At 49.7% G+C, this 25882-nt stretch overlaps 1 protein-coding gene across 1 annotated transcript; it reads left to right on the forward strand.

The window, feature by feature from the left end:
- Positions 1–467: 467 nt before the first annotated feature.
- Positions 468–25882, forward strand: Meox1 (mesenchyme homeobox 1). Its single transcript, XM_052756860.1, has 3 exons — positions 468–930; positions 23075–23247; positions 24722–25882. The coding sequence occupies exons 1-3, from the start codon at positions 468–470 to the stop codon at positions 24842–24844; spliced, it is 759 nt and encodes a 252-aa protein (XP_052612820.1). The 3' UTR covers positions 24845–25882.

Below are 25882 nucleotides of genomic sequence, written 5' to 3' on the forward strand. Positions count from 1 at the left end.
GGGTTGACCCCTCCCTCTCCTCTCTCACATTTCACCTCAGAAATTTGTCACTCTCTCCCCACCGCAGGATTTAAAAGTGTGTCTGGGCAACCGGGTCCAGCCCTCTGCAGGCATTCACTCAGGGTCCCCGCGAAGAGAGCTTGTCAGTGTGGGTGGGTCAGAGGCAGGACAGTCAAAATGTTTAGTGCCCTAGGCAACAAATGCGTGCACAAGGGACCCCAGTAGTCAGCGTGTGTCAGGGGGCAGGAAGGCAGCCGCGAAGCCTAGACAGGTGTGGGCATGCACATGTGTGTTACTGGCCACGTGTTTGTGGACTTGGAGGCAAAATTTTTGTTTGGGTTCCAGGGGTAAATTTTCCATTCAATATTTTCCTCTACTGTTTAATTTTTTTTTTTAATTACAAAACTCTGAACAGAGAAAGTGCAGTGCAAACCTTTGAACGGACTGAGGCAGGCAGCAGACAGCAGATGGATCCAGTAGCCCACAGCTGCGTGAGGAACCCCCACCCCCCGGCCCCCGTCTGGGGCTGCCTTCGAAACCCTCACTCGGAAGGCAGCAGCGCTTCAGGGCTGTCCCATTATCCACCAACCCCGTTTTCCTTCCACCAAAAACCAGATTTCCCAGCAACAGCAGCATACCCCGACTTCTCTGCTTCCTGCCTGGCAGCCGCTCCTCACAGCCTGCCCCGGGCCGAGCGCATCTTCAATGAGCAACATCCTGCCTTCCCACAGACCCCTGACTGGCACTTCCCCATCTCTGAAGCTGGGCAAAGGCTCAACCCAGGCCCCGCTGGGAGCGCCAGAGAGATGGGGGCCGGCAGCCCAGGCCTGGTGGATGGCACCGGAGGATCGGGTGAGGACTACATGGTACTTGGGAGCACTGCCAGTGAGTCGGAGAAGAAATCATCCAGAAGGAAAAAAGAGCGGTCAGGTAGGTGGTGGGGAGGACTCACCTTTCCTTTACTGCGTCTCCCTGAGCAAGCTGTTTCTCTTCTCAGAGCCTAGGGACCCTTACTGTAAACTTCAAAAGGCATGGTCTAACTTGCTCAAATGTACAAGGCGGCTTATACTGCAGGAGTTCTAGAACTCTCTGGTGGTGGGGATGATATTTTTTCCTCCAGTATTTCTGGGTCTCTGCAAAGAGTGTGTGTGAGAAAATGACTAATGGGTCAAGGAGGGTTTGGAGGATACACGGGATGGAGTCTTGGGGTTCACACTGGTAAGGTCTGCAGAGAACTTTTGCTGAGCTGGGCTGCCTCTGCCTCTGCACACGGAGACCACACTCAGGCGGCCTCCGAATGGTCCCAGAGCCACAGCTGAAGCTTGTCATTCAGCCAGGATTGAGGCTTGGGAGTTAAGAGTGAGGCTGGGTCTCTGGGTGTCCACCCAGACCCAGGACCCTCTATCAGGAGCCCAGAGGCAGAGGAGCAGGGCTGTGGTGGGGATGGGAGAGATGAGGACGAGAGGGAGAGTGGGGTTTGGGGCAAACTGCCCAGAGGTATCACCACACAGAGGTGGTGCCTATACTTAGCGGACAGCTCACCTTGACAAGGTCTGGTGGGGCCTCGGAGAGGTCTGTGCTGCAAAGGCTTCTCTTTTCGGACCACAGCAGCCTTGGAAAAGTCAGAGAGGCAGGTGGGTGGAGGCAAGGGCCAAGGCCAGCTATGGCAGGGCGTATGATAAAGATCTGAAGCTCCCAGAGGTTGGAGGTAAAGCATGCCTAGCTTCTCCTCATCTTCCCATAAGGTCCTCTTACCCACTAGTCACCTTTTGTCTGGACCCCTGCCTCCTCTCCCACCTTGCCCAGAATGCACTGACCCATCACCCTTACACTCCCGATAGCGAATACTCACTGATCTGAACATATAAAGGGCCTCTCTGGGCCTAATTGGGGGGGGGGGGGGCACTAATTGACAAAGGAGAACTTGCTGGGTTTCTCTTCGTAAGCCCCCTTTGACCTAGTGTACATATCAGGAGTATCCACCTCTTGCCTGAGCACTAGATTCTAGAAAAGAGGTCTTGTCTCTGGAGAGCTCAGGCTGAGGGGAAAGGGAGACCTGAAGGCTGTGCTCTGAGGGGCGTGGGGGCGGGGCGGGGGGGGGATGAAGGAAGGAAGTTACAAGTGGTAGGAGCTGCAGACAGCAGTTTTTTTGAGTCCCACAATGAGAATAGGGACTGCAGGTTTTGTTGGTATCCCCATTCCGCACTGTGAAAAAGGAGAGACCGAGTTTGAGAGAACACTACAAGAACAGGGCCTGGTGGAACAAAACCGCAATCCCAGGACTCAGGAGACTGAGGCAGGAAGATCTTGAAACCCAGGTTAGCCTGGACTTTTCTATTTGGGGGATGAAAGTCTCTTATCTGGGAAATCAGACAAATCAGATTCGGTCCTCTAAGAAGTAAAATGAGCCCCTGGATTCTAAACTCCAAACTCCACACCTTCAGGAGAGTCCCCGCCCAGTCTTCATATGGTATTTGATCCCAAGGCTTGAAGCTCCTTCTGGATGTACTGACAGTGGGTGGCGATGACCACAGTGCATCCTCATGGCTAAGGGGAGGGGCCCTTTAGAGCCCCAGTGGTTAAACCTGGCAGGGGGGATCAGCCATTCTGACTAACTCAACTGAGTGAGTATTGGGATGGATAGAGCAGGTGCCGGCCCCTCCCACCTAGGACTACAGCTCTCTCCTTGGCAGTACCTGCCACTCTTGCTCCTTCAGTTCCATTGACATCTTGAAGCATCTAGCCACTTTCCAGTAGACTGAGGGCCAAGGGTGTGGGGAAAGGAGCTGGGAGATTTCTGGACTCCGGCAAAGTCTCAGCAAAACCCAATGGACCAACCATCTTCTCTTTTGGCAAGTAGCCAATAGCAATGCTTTAGACAGGGAGCATCCACGTGGCTCATCAGAAAGTCAGCCCCTGACCCAGAAAGACCCCCCCGCTCATGGGGGCCCTGGGGGCCCCCACTTGGGGCTCTCCCAGATCAGCAGTGGAAACAGACCACAGGAACAGGACGGTGAGCTGGCTTTCCTTCCATCCCATGTGGCTGGTCAGCAGGGAGATCTTTATTGCCCAGGTGCCTGTGTTGGAATTTAACTGCAGAGGAAGGGGGAGGCAGGAGGGTCAGCTTCCCAAGGGCCTCACCAGAGGGGACGTCACAGGCAAGGCTCACAACTGACTGCAGAATCTGGAAATCTCAAAAGAGACAAATCCACAGAAAAGCCCCTGAGCTACCCTGGGGTCTGAAGTCAGGCCCGGATCCTCTAATTAATGTTTTTGTTATTGTTCATCACAGATTACCATGAGGGGCCTGGGAACCCAACCTAGAGCCTGGTACATGTCTGGCAAGGGTTCTACCGCTGAGCTACATCCCAAGATATTTAATTTTGATTGTTTGTGTTTTATTTTGTTTATTTGAGACAGGGTCTCAAATAAGCCAGATTGGCCTCAAACTCACTATATAGCCAAGGCTAGCCTTGAACCTCTTGATTCTCTGTCTCTACTTCCCGATGTACTCAAACATTATTTATCTTGATTGCTGGGATTCAGGGTGCCTCATCCCAGTCCCCATGAGTCAGCCCAGGAAAGATGACTAGCCTTGCCCACTGTGCTTCATGGTCAGGTAGATGGAAGGACAGGGTCATTGTAACTTCAGGAACGCTGTTACCTTCTTGCAGCCTCTACTTCCGGAGCTGAGAAATGGGAATGTAATGATGTCACTTACCACCTAGAGCAGCTGGGTGGGTTGAGTACAGTGATCTGAAAATTTCACATTGCTTCTGGTGCATAACGAAAGTTCCATAGCAGCTGTGGCTGGTTTCGAGTCCATATTTCCTGACCTAAGCCTTTAGAACAGTGGTTCTCAACCTGTGGGTCTTGACTCCTTTGGGTGTTGAAGAACCGTTTTTGCAGGGGTCACCTAAGACCATCGGAAAACAAAGATATTTACATTACAATTCACAACAGATGCAAAGTTTCAGTTATGAAGAAGCAATGAAAATAGTTTTATGGTTGGGGGTCACCACAACATGAGGAACTGTACTAAAGGGTCACAGCGTTAGGGAGGTTGAGAACCACTGCTTAAGAACATAGGGTGAGGGCTGGTGGTGGAGCTCAGTGGGGAGAGTACCCAAGCATGCCTGAAGTCCCCCGAGGTTTGGTCCATACTTCATAAATAAGATGTCATAGTGAATGCCTGGAGGTGGAGGCAGGAGAATCAGAAGTTCAAGACAGTCCTTTGCTTGTTAGAGTTCCAGGCCAACCTGGGATACATAAGACCCCGTCTTTTAAAAAAAAAAAAAAAAATGGTGGGAACAGTAGAATTAAATATGGCAGATACAGTGACTCAGAAATTCCTGGGTCCGTGGGATATGTGAACTTCTTGCAATCTTTTTGTCCTAAACTCCAGTAGTGACCAATTAGTGCTTCAATCTGAGCTGTGGAGGGAAGGGTAGGGACGGGTGTTACTGTGTTTCACATTGGCGGGCCCAGGAGGCTCCAGCCTCGGACTCTGCGCCCATCTCCATCACCAGCGCACCCGACCCGCTACTCCCCGACCTTGCTCCCTTGGAAGCAGAAGCTGAGTCTCTGTAGAAAAGGATCAAGGGAGCCGGGTGCCCCTCCCGCTCCCTAAGAGGTCTCGGGAGACCCGCCGCCGTGCAGTCTTATCTTACCCATCCCCAGCCCGGGCCAGGGGTGTTAAAGATCCCTACTGGCAGGGACAGCTGCGAAGCCACTGCTGTTTCCCGTAAACTGTCAGGCTGCTACTGTAGTCGTCCTTAATTTATGGGAATGGGGGATTTCTCGGTCACTTCCTGACGGGGTTCAAGGGAAGGTTGCGTGTGACCAGCCCGGCTGCCCTGGGTCCCTGGGTCCCGACGCCCCCCTCAGTCGACCAAGCAGCGCCTTTGTCAGACTCCGGCGGTGGCACCGAATTCTGTCCTCTGAGGTCTTCTCTCCAATGCCCCGCACAACTATCCAAACCTTCATCTCTCTCTCTCTCTCTCTCTCTCTCTCTCTCTCTCCCCCTCCCTTCCTCCCTCCCTTCCTCCCTCCCTCCCTCCCCATTTCTTCTCTGTTCCCCCCTCTTTTTCTCTCTTTCACTCTTTCTCCTCCTCTGTCTCCTCTCTTTCTCCCTCACCCCCTCTCCTCCTTCTCCTCCTCCCTTCCTACAGAGCCACACCTTGTGCTGCCCCCCCCCCCCCCCACACACACACATGCTGCCTTTTCCTCTTCCCTCCCTGACTTGGCCCTTTGGCCCTGGTGTCTCCCTTCCCCCAGTCTACGTATTTTAATATCCAGCTCAAAGGCCACCCTTTCTGGTCGTACTTTCTCCCTGTTTAAAGTCTGTGGCCCTAACTGTACACAGCATTGTATCAACGAGAACAATAGTCGGAAAGCTTCAGCTTCGCTGAGTGGGGTGGCCACACGTGAAACCCCAGCAGAACGGGGATAGAAGGATGGCAAAGTTGAGGCTAGCCTCAGCTAAGCAGAGAGAGCTGTCTCAAAACAAACAGGGACACTCCAGACTGTCCTGTGGTTCTAGAGCCCGAGCCGATCCCCTGGCTGTTGCAACTTCACAAAGGGACTTGGCTGAGATTTCTTTCCTTGTGGACGATCTTTTCAAAGTCCAAAACACACAACAGAAAAACCGGCATCTTTACAATTTTGAGATGACCTTTTGCAGCAGCCAACCACAGATCCACTGTTGTAGGACAGATGTCTAGAATCGTTTCATCTTGCAAAATGGAGCTTCCCTTTGGATCAGATGCCCCAAACTCCTGGCAGTGGCCTGCCTCTCAGAAAGAGTTTGGGAGTTGTAGGTGCCTCAGGCGTGGACTCACGAAGCAGCTGTCTTTTTTTTTGTTACTGGCTTATTCCACTCCGTGGCCGGGACTCATCAGGTCCATACTGTCTGAACGGGTCAGTCCTCAAGTTTCATTGACATTGTAGCACATGGCCAGGATGTCTTCTTTTTAAGACTGAGTAATATTCCGTTGTGTGTTTTGTCACATTTCCCTTATCTGCTCATCTGTTGATAGACATTTACTTCCATCACTAGGTGATTGTGGATTGTGAGTAAGGCCTCAGGAAACGTGTACACGTACCTCTTTGACCTTGTGTGTTCACTGGTTTTTTTTTTTTTTCATTTCAGATGTATACCCACAAGTGCAACTGTTGGGTCATACGGTTATTCTATGTTTAATTAAAAATTAAAAAAAAAAGATTTGTGTGTGTGTGTGTGTGTGTGTGTGTGTGTGTGTGTGTGTGTGCATTTGTGCACCTTGCTTGCATGCATGCATGTGCCTGTGTGTAAGGTGGCTAGAAGAGGGAGTCGGTTCCCTCAGACCTAGAGTTCCAGGCATTTGCAAAGTGCTCACCTTGTTATCTGGCTGCTGGGGTTCAGACCTCATGGCTGTGCGGCGAGTCCCTTTTTTTTTTTTTTTTTTTTTTTTTTTGGTTTTGGTTTTTCCAGACAGGGTTTCTCTGTGCAGTTTTGGTGCCTGTCCTGGATCTCACTCTGTAGACCAGGCTGTCCTCGAACTCACAGAGATCCGCCTGGCTGTGCCTCCCGAGTGCTGGGATTAAAGGCGTGCGCCACCACTGCCGGACTACAGCGAGTACTCTTAGTTGCTGAGCCATCTCTCCAGCCCTATGTTTAATTTTCTGAGGACCTTCAGAGTGCTTGTCATAGCGAGTGTGCCATTTTGCAGTCCCCTCAATAGTGCACATGAGAGTTTCGATGTCTTCACATCTTAGCCAACACTTCTTATTTTCTGGTTTTGTTTGTTTGTAGACCTCCCTCCCTGTGCATGGGGTGGGGCTGGAGGCACAAGCATGTCACAGAATGCATGTGGATGCTGGAGGACAACTTGCTGGAGTCAGTTCTCTCCTTGACCATGTAGGTCCAGGGGACAGAACTCGGGTCCTCAGGCTTGGCAGCAAGTGCCTCTACCCCTGAGCCACCTCCCTCACCGTGTTTTGTAGGTGGACTTTTCCATCCCACCAGCCAGCTCTCAAATAACCACGGAGAGACTTATTATTAATTATAAATGCTCGACCGATAGCTTAGGCTTGTTACTAACCAGCTCTTACATCTTAAACTAACCCATTTTTATTCCTTTACTTGCTGTCACATGGCTCATGGCTTGTTACCTCATTGTTTACATGTCCCGTTTCCCCTGCATCTGACTGGCAACTCTGTCCTTCTTCTTCCCAGTGTTCACTCAGCTTGGCTCTCCTGCCCAACCTCTTCCTGCCTAGCTATTGGCCAGTTGGCTCTTTATTAAACCAGTGAGAGCAACACATCTTCACAGTGTACAAAAGGATTATTCCACAGCACTGGTTTTTTGTTTGCTTGTTTGTTTTGTTTTTGTTGCCTATGTTTTGGGGGTTATACCAAAGAAGACATGGCCAAATACAAAGTCATTAAGATTTGCCCTCTACTTCCCCCAGGGAGTTTTATATTTCTAGGAGTTGCATTTAGGTCTTAACCTATCTTGTTCATTTTTATTTGGTGTGAGGTAAGGACTCAGAACCATTTTTTTCTCTCACTGGAGTAATGAAAAAAAAAATTTTTTTTTTTTTACATCCTGACCACGGTTTCCTTTCCCTCCTCTCTTCTCAGTTCCTCCCTCTCTCCCACCTTCCTTCTGTCCCCCACATTGACTCCTCCTCCTCCTCCTCCTCCTCCTCTGTTTCTCTCCAGAAAAGGGCAGGCCTCCCATGGATATCAAACATGGCATATCAAGTTGCAGTAAGACTAGGTACCTCCCCTTGTATTAAGGCTGGACGAGGCAACCCAGTAGGAGGGAAGGGTCCCTAAAGCAGGCAAGAGTCAGCCCTGCTCCCACTGTTAGGAGCCCCACAAGAAGACCAAGCTACACAACTGTCACACATATGTAGAGGGCCTAGGTCAGTCCCATGCAGGCTCCACAGCTGTTGGTCTAGAGTTCATGAGTTCCCACGAGCTTGGTTCAGCTGTCTCTGTAGATTTCCCCCATCATGGTCTTGATGACCCTTGCTCATAGAACCCCTCTTCCCTCTCTTTGACTGGATTCCTGGAGCTCGGCCTGGTGCTCGGCTGTGGCTCTCTGCACCTGCTTCCATCAGTTACTGAATAAAGGCTCTATGATGACAGTTAGGGTATTCACCAGAGTAGGCCAGCTCAGGCACTCTCTCCACTATTGCTGGTAGTCTAAGCTGGGGTCATTATTGTGGATTCCTGGGAACTTCCCTAACACTAGGTTTCTCCCTATCCCCATGATGTCTCCCTCTATCATGGTATCTCTTTCATTGCTCTCCCATTCTGTCCCTGTTCCAGCTCGACCATCCCGTTCCCTTGTGTTCTCATCCCCCATCCCCTACCCTCTATTGCTCCCCTTCACCCTCAGTTTACTTGGGAGATCTCATCTACTTCCTCTGTCCAGGGTGATCCATGTGTCCCTCTTAGGGTCCTCCTTGTTAGCTAGCTTCTCTGGAGCTGTGGAAGCTAGCTAGCAAGGAGGAGCCTAAGATGAACATGTCTTCAAATGCTTCTCAGCCATTTGAGATTCCTCTGTTGAGAATTCTCTGTTTAGATCTGTATCTCATTTTAAAATTGGATTATTTGGTTTGTTGATGTCTAGATTCTTGAGTTCTTTATATATTTTGAAGATCGGCCCTCTGTCAGATGTGGGGTTGGTGAAGATCTTTTCCCATTCTGTAGGCTGCCATTTTATCTTATTGACAATTGCCTGACAGATACTTCTCAATTTCATGAGGTCCCATTTATTAATTGTTGATCTTAGTGCCTGTGCTATTATGACTATTACGTTCTGTTCAGGAGGTTGTCTCCTGTGCCAGTTCATTCAAGGCTATTCCCCACTTTCTCTTCCATCAGGTTCAGTGTATCTGGAGTTATGTTGAAGTCTTTGATCCACTTGGACTTGAATTTTGTGCAGGATGATAGATATGGATCTATTAGCATTCTTCTACACGTTGACATTCAGTTAGACCAGCACCATTTGTTGAAGATGCTTTCTTTTTTCCACTGTATAATTTTGTCTTCCTTGTCAAAAATCAGGTGTCCATAGTGTATGGATGTATGTCTGGGTCTTCGATTACATCCCATTGATCCACCTGTCTGATTTATGCCAATACCATGTGGTTTGTGTTACTACAGCTCTGTAGTAGAGCTTGAAGTCAGGAAGGGTGATACCTCTAGAAGTTCTTTTATTGTACAGGATTGTTTTAGCTGTCCTTTCTCAGCCCATTTATTGTTTGTTTGTTTTGTTGTTTTTTTGTTTGTTTGATTGGTTGGTTGGTTGGTTGGTTTTTCGAAACAGGGTTTCTCTATGTAGCTTTGGCTGTCCTGGAACTCACTCTGTAGACCAGATTGGCCTTGAACTCACAGAGATCTGCCTGCCTCTGTCTCCTGAGTGCTAGGATTAAAGGCGTGCACGTTTATCATTTGTATATAGCAGGGCTACTGATTTTTTTTTTTAGTTAATCTTGTATTCGGTCACTTCACTAAAGGTGTTTATCAGTTGTCAGAATTCCCTGGCAGAATTTTTGGGGTAGCTTATGTATACTACCACATCATCTGTAAATAGCGATACTTTGACTTCTTCCTTTCCAGTTTGTATGTCCCTGATCTCCTTCAGTTGTCTTGTTGCTCTAGCTAGAATATCAAGCACTATATTGAATAGATATGGAGGGAGTGGGCAGCTTTGTTTTATTCCTGATTCTAGTGGAATTTCAGCACCATTTGTGTGTATTTGTGTGTGTGTGTGTGTGTGTGTGTGTGTGTGTGTGTGTGTGTGTGTGTCTCCCCATTACCATTTGTCACAGAGCTGTCTGTTATTTCCTATTGTGCAGCCCTGGCCACCTATTGAGAATGAACTTCTGGCCTCTCTCCTCTATCCCATTCATCTGTATTCTAGTTGATTATCATACTTTATAATACGTTTTGAAATTAGGAGCCCAAGGTTCCCAGTTTTTCTTTCCTTCTGAAGATTATCATGACTATTTGGAGTCCTTTGACATTCCATTTTCATAAGAATTTAAGTTTTGGGGGCTGAAGAGATGACTCAGAGGTTAGGAGCTCTGGCTGCTCTTTCAGAGGATCCGGGTTCAATTCCCAGCACCCATATGGAAGTTCACAACTGTAACTCCAGTTCCACGGGATCTGACACCTTCACACCAATACACAGAAAAATAAAGTTAAATAAATTATTTTTTAAACGTTCATGTTAAAAAAAAAAGAAGATTTTGTTTATGGTCCAAAATGTTATTGGGATTTTGACAGGGTTTAAACTGAATTTCCTGTGGTGCTCTGCATAGTGTGAACATTTTAGAAATATTGTCTTTTAGTCTGTGCACATGATGTCTTTTTGTTTATCAATGTTTAATTTCTTCCAGCAACATCTTGTGGCTTTCAGGATAGAGATCTTTGGTCTCTTTAGCTCAACTTACTCTGAAGTATTTTTAATGCTATTACTTTAACTTATCTTTTGGGTTGTTCATATACTTAGACACAAGTGACTTCTTGTATTCTCTTTTACAACTTTGATGAATTTATCAACTCTAAGTTCTTGCTTGTGGGACACGTAACATTTTCTACGTGTAAGACTGTGGCACCTGTCAAGATAATTTTACCTTGCTCATTTTTAAAAATAGATTTAAAACTTTTTACTTTTTGTGTATGGGTGTTTTGTCTGCGTGTCTATCCATGCACCATATGTGTGCAGTGTTCGTGGAGGCCGGAAGAGGGAGTCCCTGGATCTGGAGTTACAGTTAGTTGTAAACCACTGTGTGGGTGCTGGGAACCGAACCCAGGACCTCTGCAAAAGCAGCCAGTGCTTTTCACAGCTGTGTCATCTCTCCAGCCCCTCATTTCACTCTTTCATTTCTTTTCTGGCCTGATGGCTCTGTCTGGAACTTCTGGTGCCGGAGTGCTGGAGGTGGCGTGGTGGGTTTCTTCACCTTAGTCTTTCTTTTTTTTTTTTTTTTTTTTTTTTTTTTTTTTGGTTTTTCGAGACGAGATTTCTCTCTGTAGCTTCTTTTGGAGCCTGTCCTGGAACTTGCTCTATAGACCAGGCTGGCCTCGAACTCACAGAGATCCACCTGCCTCTGTCTCCCAAGTGCTGGGATTAAAGGCGTGCGCCACCACCACCCAGCTATCTTTATCTTATTCTTGATCTTGGAGGGGAAGCTTGAGATTTTTTTACCACTGAGTATGATACTAGCAGTGGACTTTTCATGTAGGGCCTTTATGGGATTGAGGTCATCTCTCTCTCTCCCTCTCTCTCCTCTTTTTTTCCTTCCTTCCTTCCTTCCTCCCTTCCTTCCTTCCTTCCTTCCTTCCTTCCTTCCTTTTTTCCAAGATAGGATCTCACTGTGTAGCCCTGACTGTCCTGGAACTCACTCTGTAGACCAGGCTGGCCTCGAACTCACAGAGATCCACCTGCCTCTGCCTCCCGAGTGCTGGGATTAAAGGCGTGCGCCACTACTCCCAGCAGGAATTCTTTCTTGACCTTCCCTGCTGCAGGCTTGGACTAGGCCATATTCCTAGCTCCATGATGTCATCAACCCCAGGTGGCCTTGTATCCAGATGCCTGTGACTCTACACCTTCCCTCAAATAGAAAGATCTAGAGGGCCAGAAGGAGGTCAGATTCCTCTGTGAAGTCTTCCTGGTGACACGTGTGCACACAGGAGGCACTCATTTAACATCTACTCATCTGAAGCCCAGCATTCATTCATTCCTTCATTCCTTCATTCACTCTTGATTGTCTTGCCCTCTCTCTGAGAGCATGCCACACTGCCTGGCATGAAGGTTTCCGTTCTGTGCCATGCATATCTGAAATGCATCAGGACTCTGAAAGTCTCACTTAGAAGGGTGCTTTCAAAAGCAACAAACTTCAATCCCAAAACCAGGCCAGAGTCAAGGTACATAAACACGTGGGCTGAGCTGACCGACGGATCCCCCACGGGGCAGGGGCTCAGATGAGCCAAAGCACCCTTCTCTCTTCTCAGTCTCTCCCTGAGACAGGCTGCGTCCTGGGTGACCATGGACAGTGACCTGAGCTCTGTGAGAGTCACTGCCATCTGCTCTCAGCCAGGCCCACTGGGTTCTTAGGTGCAGTGCCGGGCAGGGTGAGTGTTGAGGGACATATAGATCTGTCACTCCTCTTATTCCATCTCAGAACCAGAACCCCCAGCAAGGAGAAGCCCTAGAGCCCTGCGTGGCCAGTGTGGGAGGAGAGGACAACACTATACTTTGCTAGCGTCCCTTGTCTCTTAGTTACAGTTACTGCCCTGCTCATCCTCTGAAAAACAGACCAGGGTCCAGATAGGCCCTCCAGCCCTGACCACGTCTGAACTCAGAGACCTGAGCACAATTCTTGCACCTGCTCAGGCTCCTGACCATGCATAGTTGCAAAGTTCTAGAAAGAGTGAGTTTCTGCTGAGGTAGCAGAGTCTACCAATCATTTAAGATGGGACGGTCCAAAGAACCATTAGACCATGAAAAGGCCAGCCAAAGGACAACCTTAGGGCTGCCCACTGCCTGGGTGGGGTAGAGCTCAGGGGCTGCCTGCTCACTGACCTGTCACTCTGGCTTGAATAAACCAGGGACACCTAGGTGCAGGGAGGAGTGGCTGATTGAGAAGCAGGTCTTATGTTCCCTGCAGGCCCCAGAGGCAGCCCCTTACCCTAGTCCCCTCTTGACCCCCACACTGGCCCTTCCTATCCATCTCTCTGCCTCTGGCCCAGATGCACCCCATCCTTGACTGTTTCATGGTATTTTCCTGTTCTCTTCGCTCTCTGTAAAGGAACCGTGTGGATAGCGGCCTGGGTCCTGAGGGCCACACTTTCTTCGGTGACAGCAAATGATGACATCTGAAACTTAAAAACCCAAAGCCCAGCACTGCCTTTACCTTCCCAGTTTATCTCAAAGGCTGTTCCCCAGACTGGGGGTGTAGTTCAGTGATAAAATGCTCACCTGGATTGTGAGGACCTGGGCCTGCTCTCTAGAAACATACTTGGGGGGTGGGAGGGGGTGGACACACACATACCCATTCACACACACATACACACACACCCATTCACACACACACCCATACATACACACACACACACACACACACCCATACATACACACATACACACACACACACACACACACACACACACACACACACACACACACGCTGATGCTCCCACCTCCTTCGCCATCCCCTCCCCCTCCTGGACCCCTCTTTCAGCTCACTACACCTTGGACCTGTCTACAATTCCCCGGCCCCTCCTGGCCTGGTCTTCCTCTCTCCATCAATACTGCCCACCCTCACTGCTCCACCCCAGCAGGGACTCTCAGTGAAGACTCCCCTGGTTGACATTCCTGTTTCAGAAGAGCCCAGGGCCCCCTCCCCGCTGTAAATTCCCTGGCACCTGCAGGACCATGGTGGGGTCTAGACACTGGGATGGTGTAGCACCTGGTGAAAAAGTCAAGCCAAGCTCAGAGGACAGGCAGGTCCCAGATGTGAGCATCCAACTGGCCTCTCACTGTCTGGGTCTGATTCCTGCCTACCTCAGGGGACTTTCCATTCTCCGTCTGCAGCTAAAGGTGTCAGGACCCGAGGAGTGTGGCAAAGTATCAGCCTCGAGACAGCTCAGGAAACCACAGACTCCTCTTTCAGGGGCTTGCCAGGGTATCACCCCAGATAGACCTTCCTCTCTCCTCCCTGGGGCGTCCACTGAGACAGACCAAGACCCTGACCCAGACATTGCTCCCAGAGCACCTTGAAGTACACTCTATATACTCGTCATTCCCTGAGGTAGTGTGACAAATGGCTGTTGCCTTAAACTGACCCCATGTCCCTTAGCAAGCCATGTGGTCTTTGGGTCTTAATCTCTTTATCTGTTCAATGGGTTCATGTGTACTTTCCTGCCACACAGAATAACTAACAGGAGAGGCTGGGGTGTGGTTCAGTGGGAAAGTACTTGCCTAGTGTATGAGCTCTGGGTTCTGTCCATAGCACTACAAAAGAAAAAAATAATAATCCTAGTGAGAGGCTGTAACAGGAAGCAGGCTGATCTCTGTGTAAATGACTTCCTGTGGAAGAGACCTGAGTGCTGGGCCCATTCTACCACTAGGTTGCTGTGTGTCCACAAGCAGGTCCCTTGCCAACCCTCTGCTCAGCTGTAAAATCAGCAAAGGACGTAAGGGCATCCCTGAGTCCCCTTTTCTTCCTGCTCCACCATTCTGTGGTCCAGGTATCGATTTGAAAGCCCAGACGAAGTTTCTGTCTGGTAGAAAGAAATGCTTTATTCACTGCAAAATGCTGTTTGAGTCTAGAGCATCATGGTTTCTGCCCGGCCTGTTAGAAATTATGCAAAACGGTGCGGTAGAGTTGGAGAGCAGAGATACAGTACTCCAGAGAGGCGGGTCCCACTGAGTCTGCCTGAGCCTCTCTGTCACCCTGATATGGCTGTCCGCTAACTTTAGGAAACACTGCCAGGTCTGACAGCTACTTCTGAAATGATGTAAAAGCCCACAGTGGGAACCACAATCACACATACATCCTGTCTGCATTTCGCTGGGCACTATTGAGTGTCCCCTTGTGGTTCTGCTTGATCTGAGGGCTGTGCAGTACAGGGGGGAGGGTGGGGGGGGGCAGCTTCTCACTAACCACAGAGGAAGTCATCAGTGTGCTCACCTCCTCGCGACACAGACCTGAGCAGTGGACGGTTACTCGGTCGCGGTGCCTGGAAGCACGAGTCCCGTAGAGGACTCAAGCAACAGCAGCGGAGAGTGATCACAGCTGCCGACCCACCGAAAAGAGTGAAAATGGGCAAGGGGCACTCCAAAGATGGATGTTCGAAGGACATCCTTAGATCGTACCTGTAATTCCCGTTCTCGGGAAGCTGAGGCAGAAGGTTCAACATAAATGTAAGGACAGTTTGAGATACATAGTAAGTTCTGGGACAGCCCATCCCCTGTCTCGAGGAAAGAAGGAAGGAAGGGAGGGAGGAAGGCAGGGAGGCAGGGAGAGTGGGCAGGTAGATAGGCAGGCAGGCAGGCATCTTTTGTACACAGATCTGGGGATGTGGTACCCTCTGATCTCCTTCTCTAAGTCTGTGAAATCATCTTTCAAACATCACATCCAACAGGGTGTCTCCTGCCCGTCCTTTCAGACAGGCTCAACTGTGTGCCATTTGCCAAGCGCCATCCAACGGGCTAACACGTCACCGGTCTCATTTTGCCTTCTGAGCAGCCTTATGCTTGTGATGGGTGTAGCTATTCTTGCCTTGCAAATGAGGAAACTGAGGCCTGGAGAACTGCAGGGAGACTCAGCTGAGGTCAGGAAGCTCCTCCCTGAGGCCAGTACCTGCAGGTGGCAAGACCCAGGCTCTCCAAAGGGTTTTCAGATGCCTCTTGCCAACACAGTTTCCCTCCACTCCCCTCGCCTGGGCCAGGGACAGAAGCTCTGCACACGGAAGAGAAACTCCCTGGGATATTCTGATCGTGGGCTGAGGGCCATGGAAAGATGAGAGGGGCTTTGTGAGCAAACAATGAGCAGACCACCAGCTGTGACTCAAGGGAGCAAGGGGGACGGGCTAAACAAGAGTGTCCAAGGCTGGAAGGGCCTCCGGTTCCTCTGGGCCAGTGAGGAAAAGCAAAAGAATTAGGGGAAGCCGGGGAGGGTGTTGGGCTCACGGCTTGGGAGAGAACTCTGACATCACTTCTTCATGGGAATGAGGATCCCATCTAATCCTATCACTTTATACACGGGGAGACAGATCCAGAAAGGGAGGGGCAGGAGACTCTTAATAGAGATACACTTCACAGGGGCTGGAGAGATGGATTAGGGGTTATGAGCACTGACTGCTCTTCCAGAGGACCAGGGCTCATTTCCTAGCACCTACATGGAGGCTCACACTCTTCTGTAATTCCAGTTCCAGGGCATCTCATGCCCTCTTCTGGTCTCCTCTGGCATCAGGCACACACACGGCACACAAACTTACATGCAGGCAAAACACCTCCATATATAACATTAAAAAAATATGAACGATGAACTCTGTGGTCAGGGCGCATGAGTTCCTTGATTGCAGTACTGTGCACATGAACTGTGTGTGAATCTCAGGCTGGAAGAGTCAGGGAAGTCCTCAGCATCTTGTGTAGCTAAAGTTTTCCTGCCTGGCCCACAGTCAGGACAAATCTCTCTCACCCGCCAGTCCCAAGCCGCTCAAACCCGATCAAGTAAACACAGAGACTTATATTGGTTACAAACTGTATGGCCGTGGCAGGCTTCTTGCTAACTGTTCTTACAGCTTAAATTAATCCATTTCTATTAATCTATACCTTGCCACGTGACTTGTGGCTTACCAGTACTTTACATCTTCCTTATCCTGATGGCGGCTGGCAGTGTCTCTCTCACCCAGCTTCCTGTTCTCTCAATTCTCCTCTCTGTTAGTCCTGCCTATACTTCCTGCCTGGCCACTGACCAATCAGTGATTTATTCATTGACCAATCAGCAACACATTTGACATACAGACCATCCCACAGCACTTCCCCTTTTCTTTTCTTAAAAAGGAAGGTTTTAACCTTTACACATCTCCAAAGTCAGCTTGGTATATTTGGGAATTTGGGCGTAGCTTCTCTTACTACTTCCTGCTGGAGGGGGGCGCTGTATCTTATGGGGACACAAAGAATATTTTAGGGTTATGGAGTAGTCCATGAGGCTGTATCGTCTGAGCCAGTTGCCTTGAAACGGTTCTGGATGTTGGATCATCTGGGCCTTGGTGTCACCTTTCAGAGGGTCTTGGCTGGTCAAACATGATGTATCTTAATCTGGAACAAATCCATAGCCTCTGGCTTTCTGTGGGAACAAAAGCAGAATCTCCTTTCCAAAGCAACATATCCTTATATCCAAATTTTGAAGTCAAGGTACCTTTAAAATATACATTTTGGCATAACTCAACAGCTTTTGTAATCAAATGTTTTTCTTTAGTTACGAATATCAAAGAGAACATAATCCAGATTCTTTGTGTGGTAGCCATCTTTACGTGGCTTATTTTTTATATTAATTTTACTGTCTCTTTAAAGACTATATTTTTTAAAACTATGTATTTGTTTATATAACTTTATATATCACCTGTTTTGTCTCTTTCAAGTCTACATATATTTTACACACATTGTAAACTATTACATCTGAATCTGTCTTATTGTGAATCTATTGCTTTAAACTGCAGCAGCTGTGGCTGCTGGCTCCGCCCACCTCAGCTTCCCAGCATGGCGGTGGTTTACCACGAGCTCTGGGAGCTATCTGGGAGCTATCATGGGTCTATGCTTTTATCCAAGCAGCATGTAGTCCAGAAACCTCTTTTTTTGTTTTGTACCACCAAAAGCTAAATCCACCATGCAGCTTAATGTGCCACTTGCAGAGGCCTCATTCCCGCCAAACTACAGGTCCAGCACACACACCAGAAACCCACAAGGAGCTCAAACCAGCAGCTGCCGCTCATTTGAGAGAGACAATTAGGAATTGTTTTTAGCTCCATTTTAGAATCTTTTTTCTCAGTTTTTAGGTGGAAACTCTTGCCACCACGTTGGATGCCATTTGTAGCTGGAGTTTTCCTGCCTGGCCCACAGTCAGGGTTGATGGCTCCCAGAGCTGGCGGAAAACGTATCACCGCCATGTTGGGAAGCTGAAGTGGGTGGAGCCAGCAGCGCCAGCGCCGTTTCAGGCTTAGAAGGCTGCAGTTCAAAGCAATAGGCTCAAGCTAATATAAAAAAATAAGCCACGTAAAGATGGCTACCACACAGAGAATCTGGATTATGTTCTCTTTGATATTCGTAACTAAAGAAAAACATTTGATTACAAAAGCTGTTGAGTTATGCCAAAATGTATATTTTAAAGGTACCTTGACTTCAAAATTTAGATATAAGGATATGTTGCTTTGGAAAGGAGATTCTGCTTTTGTTCCCACAGAAAGCCAGAGGCTACGGATTTGTTCCAGATTAAGATACATCAGGTTTGACCAGCCAAGACCCCCTGAAAGGTGACACCAAGGCCCAGATGATCCAACATCCAGAACTGTTTCAAGGCAACTGGCTCAGACGATACAGCCTCATGGACTACTCCATGATCCTAAAATTTTCTTTGTTTCCCCAGAAGATACAGTGCCCCCCTCCAGCAGGAAGTAGTAAGAGAAGCTACGCCCAAATTCCCAAATATACCAAGCTGACTTTGGAGATGTGTAAAGGTTAAAACCTTCCTTTTTAAGAAAAGAAAAGGGGAAGTGCTGTGGGATGGTCTGTATGTCAAATGTGTTGCTGATTGGTCAATAAATAAATCACTGATTGACCCGTGGCCAGGCAGGAAGTATAGGCGGGACAAGGAGGAGAATAGAGCTGGGAAGTGGAAGGCTGAGACAGGGAGACACTGCCAGCCGCCATGATGACAAACAGCAGGTGAAGATGCCGGTAAGCCACGAGCCATGTGGCAAGGTATAGATTAATAGAAATGGATTAATTTAAGCTATAAGAACAGTTAGCAAGAAGCCTGCCACGACCATACAGTTTGTAACCAATATAAGTCTCTGTGTTTACTTGGTTGGGTCTGAGTGGCTGTGGGACTGGCGGGTGAGAGAGATTTGTCCTGACTGTGGGCCAGGCAGGAAAACTCTAGCTACAATCTTGTCTTGATAAAATGTTGCAGGCTTTTTCATACTATTGCAACACAAATCCCCTCTTCTGGCCATCTCATCATTTGTGATAGTGACAAGAGTTTGTCCCACTCTGGGAAATTGATGAGGGACACAAGTGTCCTCATTGTAGGAGGAATGTTGTATTGAAATGTCACAATCCAAATCAGGACAGTGAGATGCCGGAGACAGGCTGTCTCCATGGCAATCTGTCCACAACCGGCTGCAGAGGGGCCCCCTCCCTTTCTCCCAGTTCTTTCTAGAGAGGATTGTGTTCAGGACTTAGGGGCATAAGACGCTGTTCTGTGAGGTATGGTAGGGCAGCTCTGCACACGGAGGCAGGCCTGGGAGAAGAGGCAGGTGGATGTGGATGGAAACCCCAAAGTGGTGACCCGGGGAACCATAGAGGTGGAGACAGGCTATGTCCCATTTCCAGGCCCTGCCTGGGGGCATCCAGCCTGAAGATGGAGACTCTGACGTCATGGTTGAGAACCTTGGCTTTAGTCAGGTGGATCTGGATTCAAATCTCTCTTTTCTCACGTAAACACTGCTGGGTAAGCTCCTAGGCCTCTGCTGAGCTTCCTCCCTCTAACGAGGAGCAGTTTCAACAAATGCCTCCTATACACCAGGTAGTAGTCACAACCCTGAGAGGGAGCGTTAGCCAGAGGATCCAGGCTAATCCGCACAACCATGCCAAGAAACAGGGGTGATTAGAGGAGCCACTGGCAGTGGGGCTTTGGTGAGGATCAAGGAAGTGGGTACATCTGGTTGCAGAGAGCATGCCAGTGGTTAGCCATACCTGGCAGAATTCCAGTGTAATTCCGTGTAATTCCGGAACTGAGAGGGTTGAAGCAAGAATCATCAATTTGAGGAAAGCCGGGACATCATGAATTAACTCTGTCTGAAAAAAGAAAGAATGGAAGAGAAAAAGCCAGCTGTCACTAATCCCATCCCAGATTTTTCAATGGCATCTCATGGAACTGAAACATTGGAACAATTAATATCTTGATATTTGCCCTGTAACTTAGGTTTTAAGAGCATTCCCACACACATTAGCTTATCCGGGTCTTCCTGAAGACTTGGAGACCAAGACCCCGGTGTTGTGTTTTGAGATTAGCCTTGGCAAGCCTGGCCTGGTGGTGCCTTGACTTATAGACCCACCACTTGGGAAGTGGAGGCAGGAAGATGGGTAGTTGAAGGTCATCTTCCACTGCCTATCAAGCTTGAGGCCAGCCCGAACGACATGAAATTCTGTCTTTAAAAAAAAAAAAAATTAGCTTTGCAACTAGGTGCTTTATTTTCTCCAATTTCTTGGAAAAGAAGAGAGTAGAGATTGAATCCGCAAAGTCCCCTGGCCTATCCGCTCCCTCAGCTGTGACAAGGAGGGGCTGGGAAACACCGTGGGGCCCCCGGGAGAGGAGTTTGTGGACACCGTGGATCTCAGTGGTTCCCCGCTTCCTGGCCTCAACCGGGTCAGATGTGCTCCGGGGAGGCCTTCGCATCCGCTGCGTGACCGACCCTCCCGGGCCCGCCGCCAGGAGGGTTAGTGGCGCTGGCAGCCGCCAAGGCCGAAGGACTCCTAGGGGACCGGCCCGGGACTGCACGTCCTTCCCGTCCAGCCCACGCTGCTCCGGCATCCGGGCGGGGTCTGGGCCCGCCTTCTCCGGCCTTGAGCCCGCGGCCACTGGGCAGAGAGCCGGTGGTCCGCTCGTCCCTCCCCTAGCCTGGGGGGGGGTCCCATCACGGACCCCAAGGAGAGTTGAGCTACAAGTACCCTCCCCCACCCCACTCCCTGGCCTTCCAGTCACCCTCCTGAGCGTTTCTCTCAGGCAGCCGGATGAGGAGAAGACAGCTGAAGAAACTGAGGTACAAAAGGGTTGCCTGAGAAGGGAAGCAGCCAGGACCAGAGTTGCAAACTGGATCTCGGGGTTAAAGTGGGGTCCCCAGCCATCTCCACAAGCTGGCCTCCCAGCTGAGGATCTGAGCGACTTCCCTTGCCTGACTCATGGGCCTGCATCCTTCCACGGACATACCCTGCAGGTGGCTTAGGCTCAAGGCTCTGAGGACCGAGGACCTCAGCTAGGTGGGGGCCGATTCTCTCGAGAGAATGAAAGTAGATAGGGCACAGCTCACAGAAAGCGTATTTCCTGACCCAAGGTCTCCAAGACTAAAAAGGGGCAGGAAGAGAAAGCCTGAAGTGTTAGGTCTCCCTCCCCAGGCAGGAACAGTTCCTGTGGCAGTTGCCTGTCCAACTTCGTTAATTGTTAGTTAACTGTGCAGGTGTGTTAGTCCCCTGCCTGTGGCCTCTCCGCCACTGCCGCTGCTAAGGGAGAGGCACAGCCGCCTGCTCTTGAAATAAAAGTGACGTTTCATCCTAGATTCGGTCTCTCCTATCTGCACCAGACTTCACGGCTCGTGAACTCTTCAAAGACATCTCATATTGGGACGGTGTATGAACCAAAGTGCCTGGGTCTGAACCCTGCCTCCCCTGCTTAGCCTTAGGCGAAGCTGCTCCTGTGTCTGGTCTGTAAAATAGGGTCAATACTGAAACCACTCGGCTGGGTTAGTGTGGAGAGGAAGAGGTAAATGCAGGTGGGCACTGTTTCCTGGCCCTGTCATGGGTTAGGACTGAGCCCCGGTGTCTAACGGAAGCCCCAGGGTTCCAGAAGGTTCTCCAGACTTGGCCTTCTAGGGCAGACTCCAGTGTGTGGGAGACCAGCTTCCCTGTCATGGTGATGCTGCTGGAGCCTGGGGAACATCCCAGCAATCTGGTCTTAAAGCAGTGGTGTATAACCTTGACCCTGCACCAGACTGATGGAGGGGGAGGGGGTTGCCAAATAGGCTGCTGAGGAGCTGGGGTGGGTGACGTTCAGTTGACAAAGTGCTTGTTGTGCAAGAACAATGGCCTGAGTTCAAGTCCCAGTACCCATGTTTGGGAAAAAAAAAAAAAAGATTCTGGCCAGATGGTGGTGGCGCACGCCTTTAATCCCAAGTACTCCAGGGGCCAAGGCAGGTGATCTCTGTGAGTTCGAGGCCAGCCTGGTCTACAGAGAGAGTTCCAGTACAGCCAGAGCTGTTACACAGAGAAACCCTGTCTTGAAACAAACAAAAATTCTGGACAAAGTGATGAATGCCTGTAATGTTAGGACTGAGCAGGTAGAGACAGGCGGATCCCTGGGGCTTACTGGTCAACCAGTCTAGGCAAATTGGTTAGTTCCAGGTTCAGTGAAGGACCCTGTCTCAAAAACTAAGGTAGAGGGCCAGTGAGATGGCTCAGGGGATAAGGCGCTTATGGAAGAGCCCAATGGTCTAGGTTCAGCCTCTGGAACCACACAGTGAATGGAGAGGACCAACTCCCAAGAGTTGTCCTCAGACTCCCTCCCACACACTAAATAAGCATCTGCTGTTTTAAAGCCAAACATAGACAGTGACAGAGAAAGACAACCAATGTTGACCACTGGCCTCCATGCACACACATACACGTGCACACACACAAAAGTGTGTGTGTACACACATACAAAGGTTGCTGAGTTTCCCATCCTACTTCTGTGAGTTTCTGCTGCAACAGTGATTTCTGTTTCACACAAGTTTTCAGTCGAAGCTGCTGCTGCAGGTCCCATGGCCGGCAGTTTCTGGTGCAACAGTAATTTCTGTTTCACACAAGTTTTCATCAAAGCTGCTGCTGCAGGTCCTGTGGCCGGCAGCTCTCCCCTTCCCCTGTCTCACTGCTGAGTGCCTTGACCAGACCAGACACCGGCCCCAGGGCCAGAATACCAAATACCCAGAATGCCCTGGCAAGGCTACAGGGTGCCCCTCAGCCACACCTCTGTCCCTTGGAACTTAAAGAATTTGTCTTGGAGTGCAGGGCCCCTCAAGCTGCAGGCTACTGAGGCCTTCCTGGAGGCAGGCTGGAGCTAGGGACTTTAAACAGTGGGACAGAGCCTTCACATGCCTTGGGAAGGAAAATCTGGGTGGGTGGGTGGATTGCTGAGTGCTCCTGAGACTGGGACTGAAAACATTTCTTGACCATCTTAGGGACAAGATGCCAGAAGGATGAGGAACACCAGAGCTTTTCAGTGTATTTTATTTTATTTTATTTATTTATTTTTTTTTTTTTTGGTTTTTCGAGACAGGGTTTCTCTGTGTAGCTTTGCGCCTTTCCTGGGACTCACTTGGTAGCCCAGGCTGGCCTCGAACTCACAGAGATCCGCCTGGCTCTGCCTCCCGAGTGCTGGGATTAAAGGCGTGCGCCACCACCGCCCGGCTTCAGTGTATTTTAAATGAGAGATGCCAGAGAATGCTGCCCAGCTGTTTACAGACTAATGGGAGGGAACTGAGCCCCCACTCTGCTCGCTCACGTCTCCCCCATTTGGGGCCTTCTCTTCACAGACAACCAGGAGAATGGAGGAAAGCCAGAAGGAGGCAGCAAGGCCCGGAAGGAAAGGACCGCCTTCACCAAGGAGCAGCTGCGGGAGCTAGAGGCTGAGTTCGCCCACCATAACTACCTGACCAGGCTCCGAAGATATGAGATCGCAGTCAACCTGGACCTTTCAGAGCGGCAGGTGGGGCCCATGGCTTGTCAGTGTTCCACTGCTGTCTGCTCACCTCCCTTCCCATCGCCCTTGACTGGACCCCCTTCCTGTCCTCTACCCAGCCATGGTTCTCAACCACAGCTGCCCCTGACAATAAACCATCCCAGGGAGAATTAGCTGAGTCCCACCCATGGAGACTACTGTAATTGGTCTGGGATGGAGTTTGAGCAGCCCAGGTTTCCGAAGGTCCCCTGGGTACTTCTCATGAGAACAAGGATTAGAACATCTGAGGTCTGATTTCCCCAAACTTGAACCAGCGTTTGCCTCTGATTCACCCAGGCAACTGTTAAAATGGGGATTCTGAAAGTCAGGTGTTGTGACAACCACCTGTAAACCCAGCACCTGAAATATAGAGGCAGGAGGATTGTGAGTTCAAGGCCACCCTGGGCTACATAGTGAGCTGAGGCCAGCCTAAGGAACTGTCTTCAAAGAAATTGAAAGATGGGCTAGGGATGTAGCTCACTGGTAGAGTGCTTGCTTAGCACGCAGGAAGCCCTGGGTTTAATCTGACACCACAAACAGGGCATGGTATCATATGTCTATAATCTCAGCACACTGGGGAGGCTGAGGTCAGAGGACCACAAATTCAAGGCCATCTTTAGCTGCATAGTGAGTTCAAGGCCAGCCTGGGCTACATGAGACCCATTTTTTTTTTTTTAAGCTAAAACAAAATGCAGATTCCAGGGAAGAATTTTGCAGTAATAATGAGTGGGACTGGGAACCTGCATCTGAATTAAGTTCTCAGTTGTAGCAGATATGCAGCTGGGTCCTGGGACACTGAGGGAAAGTTTCCTGGCCCTTGGCTTGGGCATTTCCTTGAAGCATCGCACCTGCTTTTGTGTGCCATAACAGTGGTAATAACAACATTTAATAGCAGTCTTCAGTTGCCGGAGTGCTGTGCAAGAGTGTTGGGTTTGGAATCAGAAGGCTTAGAATCGAATCTTGCCTCTGCCGCATCCTGGCCCCTGTGACCTCCAGGTTTCCATCTCTGCAATAGGATCATAAACCCAATGTCATGTGATAATGAAGGTCAGAGCCTTTAAAACATGTGTTGATCAGAGCTACAGAAAGTCAAAGGTGATTTATCAATGTGCTGAAGGATGAGGCTGGCGGTCCTGTTCTCAGTTCTTTGTGGAGTAGAGACTGAGAGACTGGGGGGCCCATGGTGGAGGAGCAGGCAGTGAGTGTAGAGGAAGGGGCAATGTAGAGTGATTTTCAGAGACTCCCCCCGCACCCCGCCTGACATCTGGAGACCCAAGCAGGCCTCTGGGCAGATCTGCCTGTTCTCCCTCCCCTCCCACTCCCTGGATCCTTGGGGGATGGAGAGCAACATGTGAGGGCTCCAGATCCTGGACCCACTCAGCTCGAGCAACAGCATGGTGAGGGGTCACCCTGACCCTGGAGTGACCCTGGAGTGACCCTACTCCTCTGCTTCTTCCTCCAGGTCAAAGTGTGGTTCCAGAACCGGAGAATGAAGTGGAAGCGTGTGAAGGGGGGTCAGCCCGTGTCCCCTCATGAGCAGGACCCAGAGGATGGGGACTCTGCAGCTTCTCCAACTTCAGAGTGAGATTCGCCAAAGACGAAAAAAACAAGAAAGACTGAACCCCCTTTCCTACACCCTCCACCCAGTCCCACCGTCACCTCTTCCAGACCGACCCAGAGAAGCCTCTGCACACCTTATGACTCTTAGATGTGGAATTACCCAGTGTGTGGGAGCCTTGAATTTCCCAGAGGTGGTAACCCCTCCCCCAGGGCTTCAGCCTCCCACACTCTCTTGAACTCCACTATACCTACTGGTCTGGGAAGATCTAGAAACAGCATTGGGGCACTCTTTTTCTGGGTCTTGGCGGCTCCCCACACATCCTGCCATCCTCTTCCATCAAGGTCTCCTCTGGGTCTGGCTCCCATCTGGCCTGTGCAGAATCCCTTCCTTGGTTCCAGCTGGTGACTTGTGGAAGCAAAACCCTCTCCAGATGTTCACACCGTTGAGCTGGAGGCTAGAATGTGGCTCCTGTATCTAAGGATGGAGAGGATAGCACAAGAGCTGACAGACGAGGACCGACCCAGACAGGTGGACCTCTGGAGTAGAAGGTTCTCGGGCTGCAGCATCCTGTGCTCTCCAAGGACTCTCTACAAACCAGGACAGGAAAACCATCCCCCTTCCTCCTTGGGATGCATTTTGGCCTATCCTGCGTGTTCTCCAAAGGCTGTTTTGTGAGAACTCCCAGGTTCACACACATGCACAGCTCAGACCTCAGACCCGTCTTCTAAGGCTGCTGCTGCTGCAAGGTTTGGTGGGCAAAGAGCCTCCCCTGTGTGCCTCAGTATTAGATGCTGGGCCTCCCAGTCCCTGCTGAGGTTGCAGAAGGAGGTCAGCAAGTATTTTAATTTCTTGCATGTAGATTTGGTCATGGGTACTTAAAAAACAACCCAAGTCCCTCCCTCCCCCACCCATAAAGACAAAAGCTTGGAAAACGATTGTCAAATGGAATGGCAGGTTAGAGCATGTATCATTTATCCCTAAAGTATACTTCAAATTTTTTTTCCTAAGATTACATCAAGCTAATTGTGCAAGGTCAATTCAATTTGTAAAAAAAAAACTCTC

This window comes from Peromyscus californicus, unplaced genomic scaffold (genome assembly GCF_007827085.1).
Source record: "Peromyscus californicus insignis strain IS unplaced genomic scaffold, ASM782708v3 Scaffold_3__1_contigs__length_106647218, whole genome shotgun sequence".
Classification (NCBI taxonomy): Eukaryota; Metazoa; Chordata; class Mammalia; order Rodentia; family Cricetidae; genus Peromyscus; species Peromyscus californicus.

Excerpts from the sequence above, each read along its gene's own strand:
- Meox1 (XM_052756860.1), top strand. The coding sequence starts at position 468 with ATGGATCCAGTAGCCCACAGCTGCGTGAGGAACCCCCACCCCCCGGCC. Across the intron at positions 931-23,074 it reads AAGGAAAAAAGAGCGGTCAG|ACAACCAGGAGAATGGAGGA; the intron begins GTAGGTGGTGGG and ends TTCTCTTCACAG. Across the intron at positions 23,248-24,721 it reads TGGACCTTTCAGAGCGGCAG|GTCAAAGTGTGGTTCCAGAA; the intron begins GTGGGGCCCATG and ends TTCTTCCTCCAG.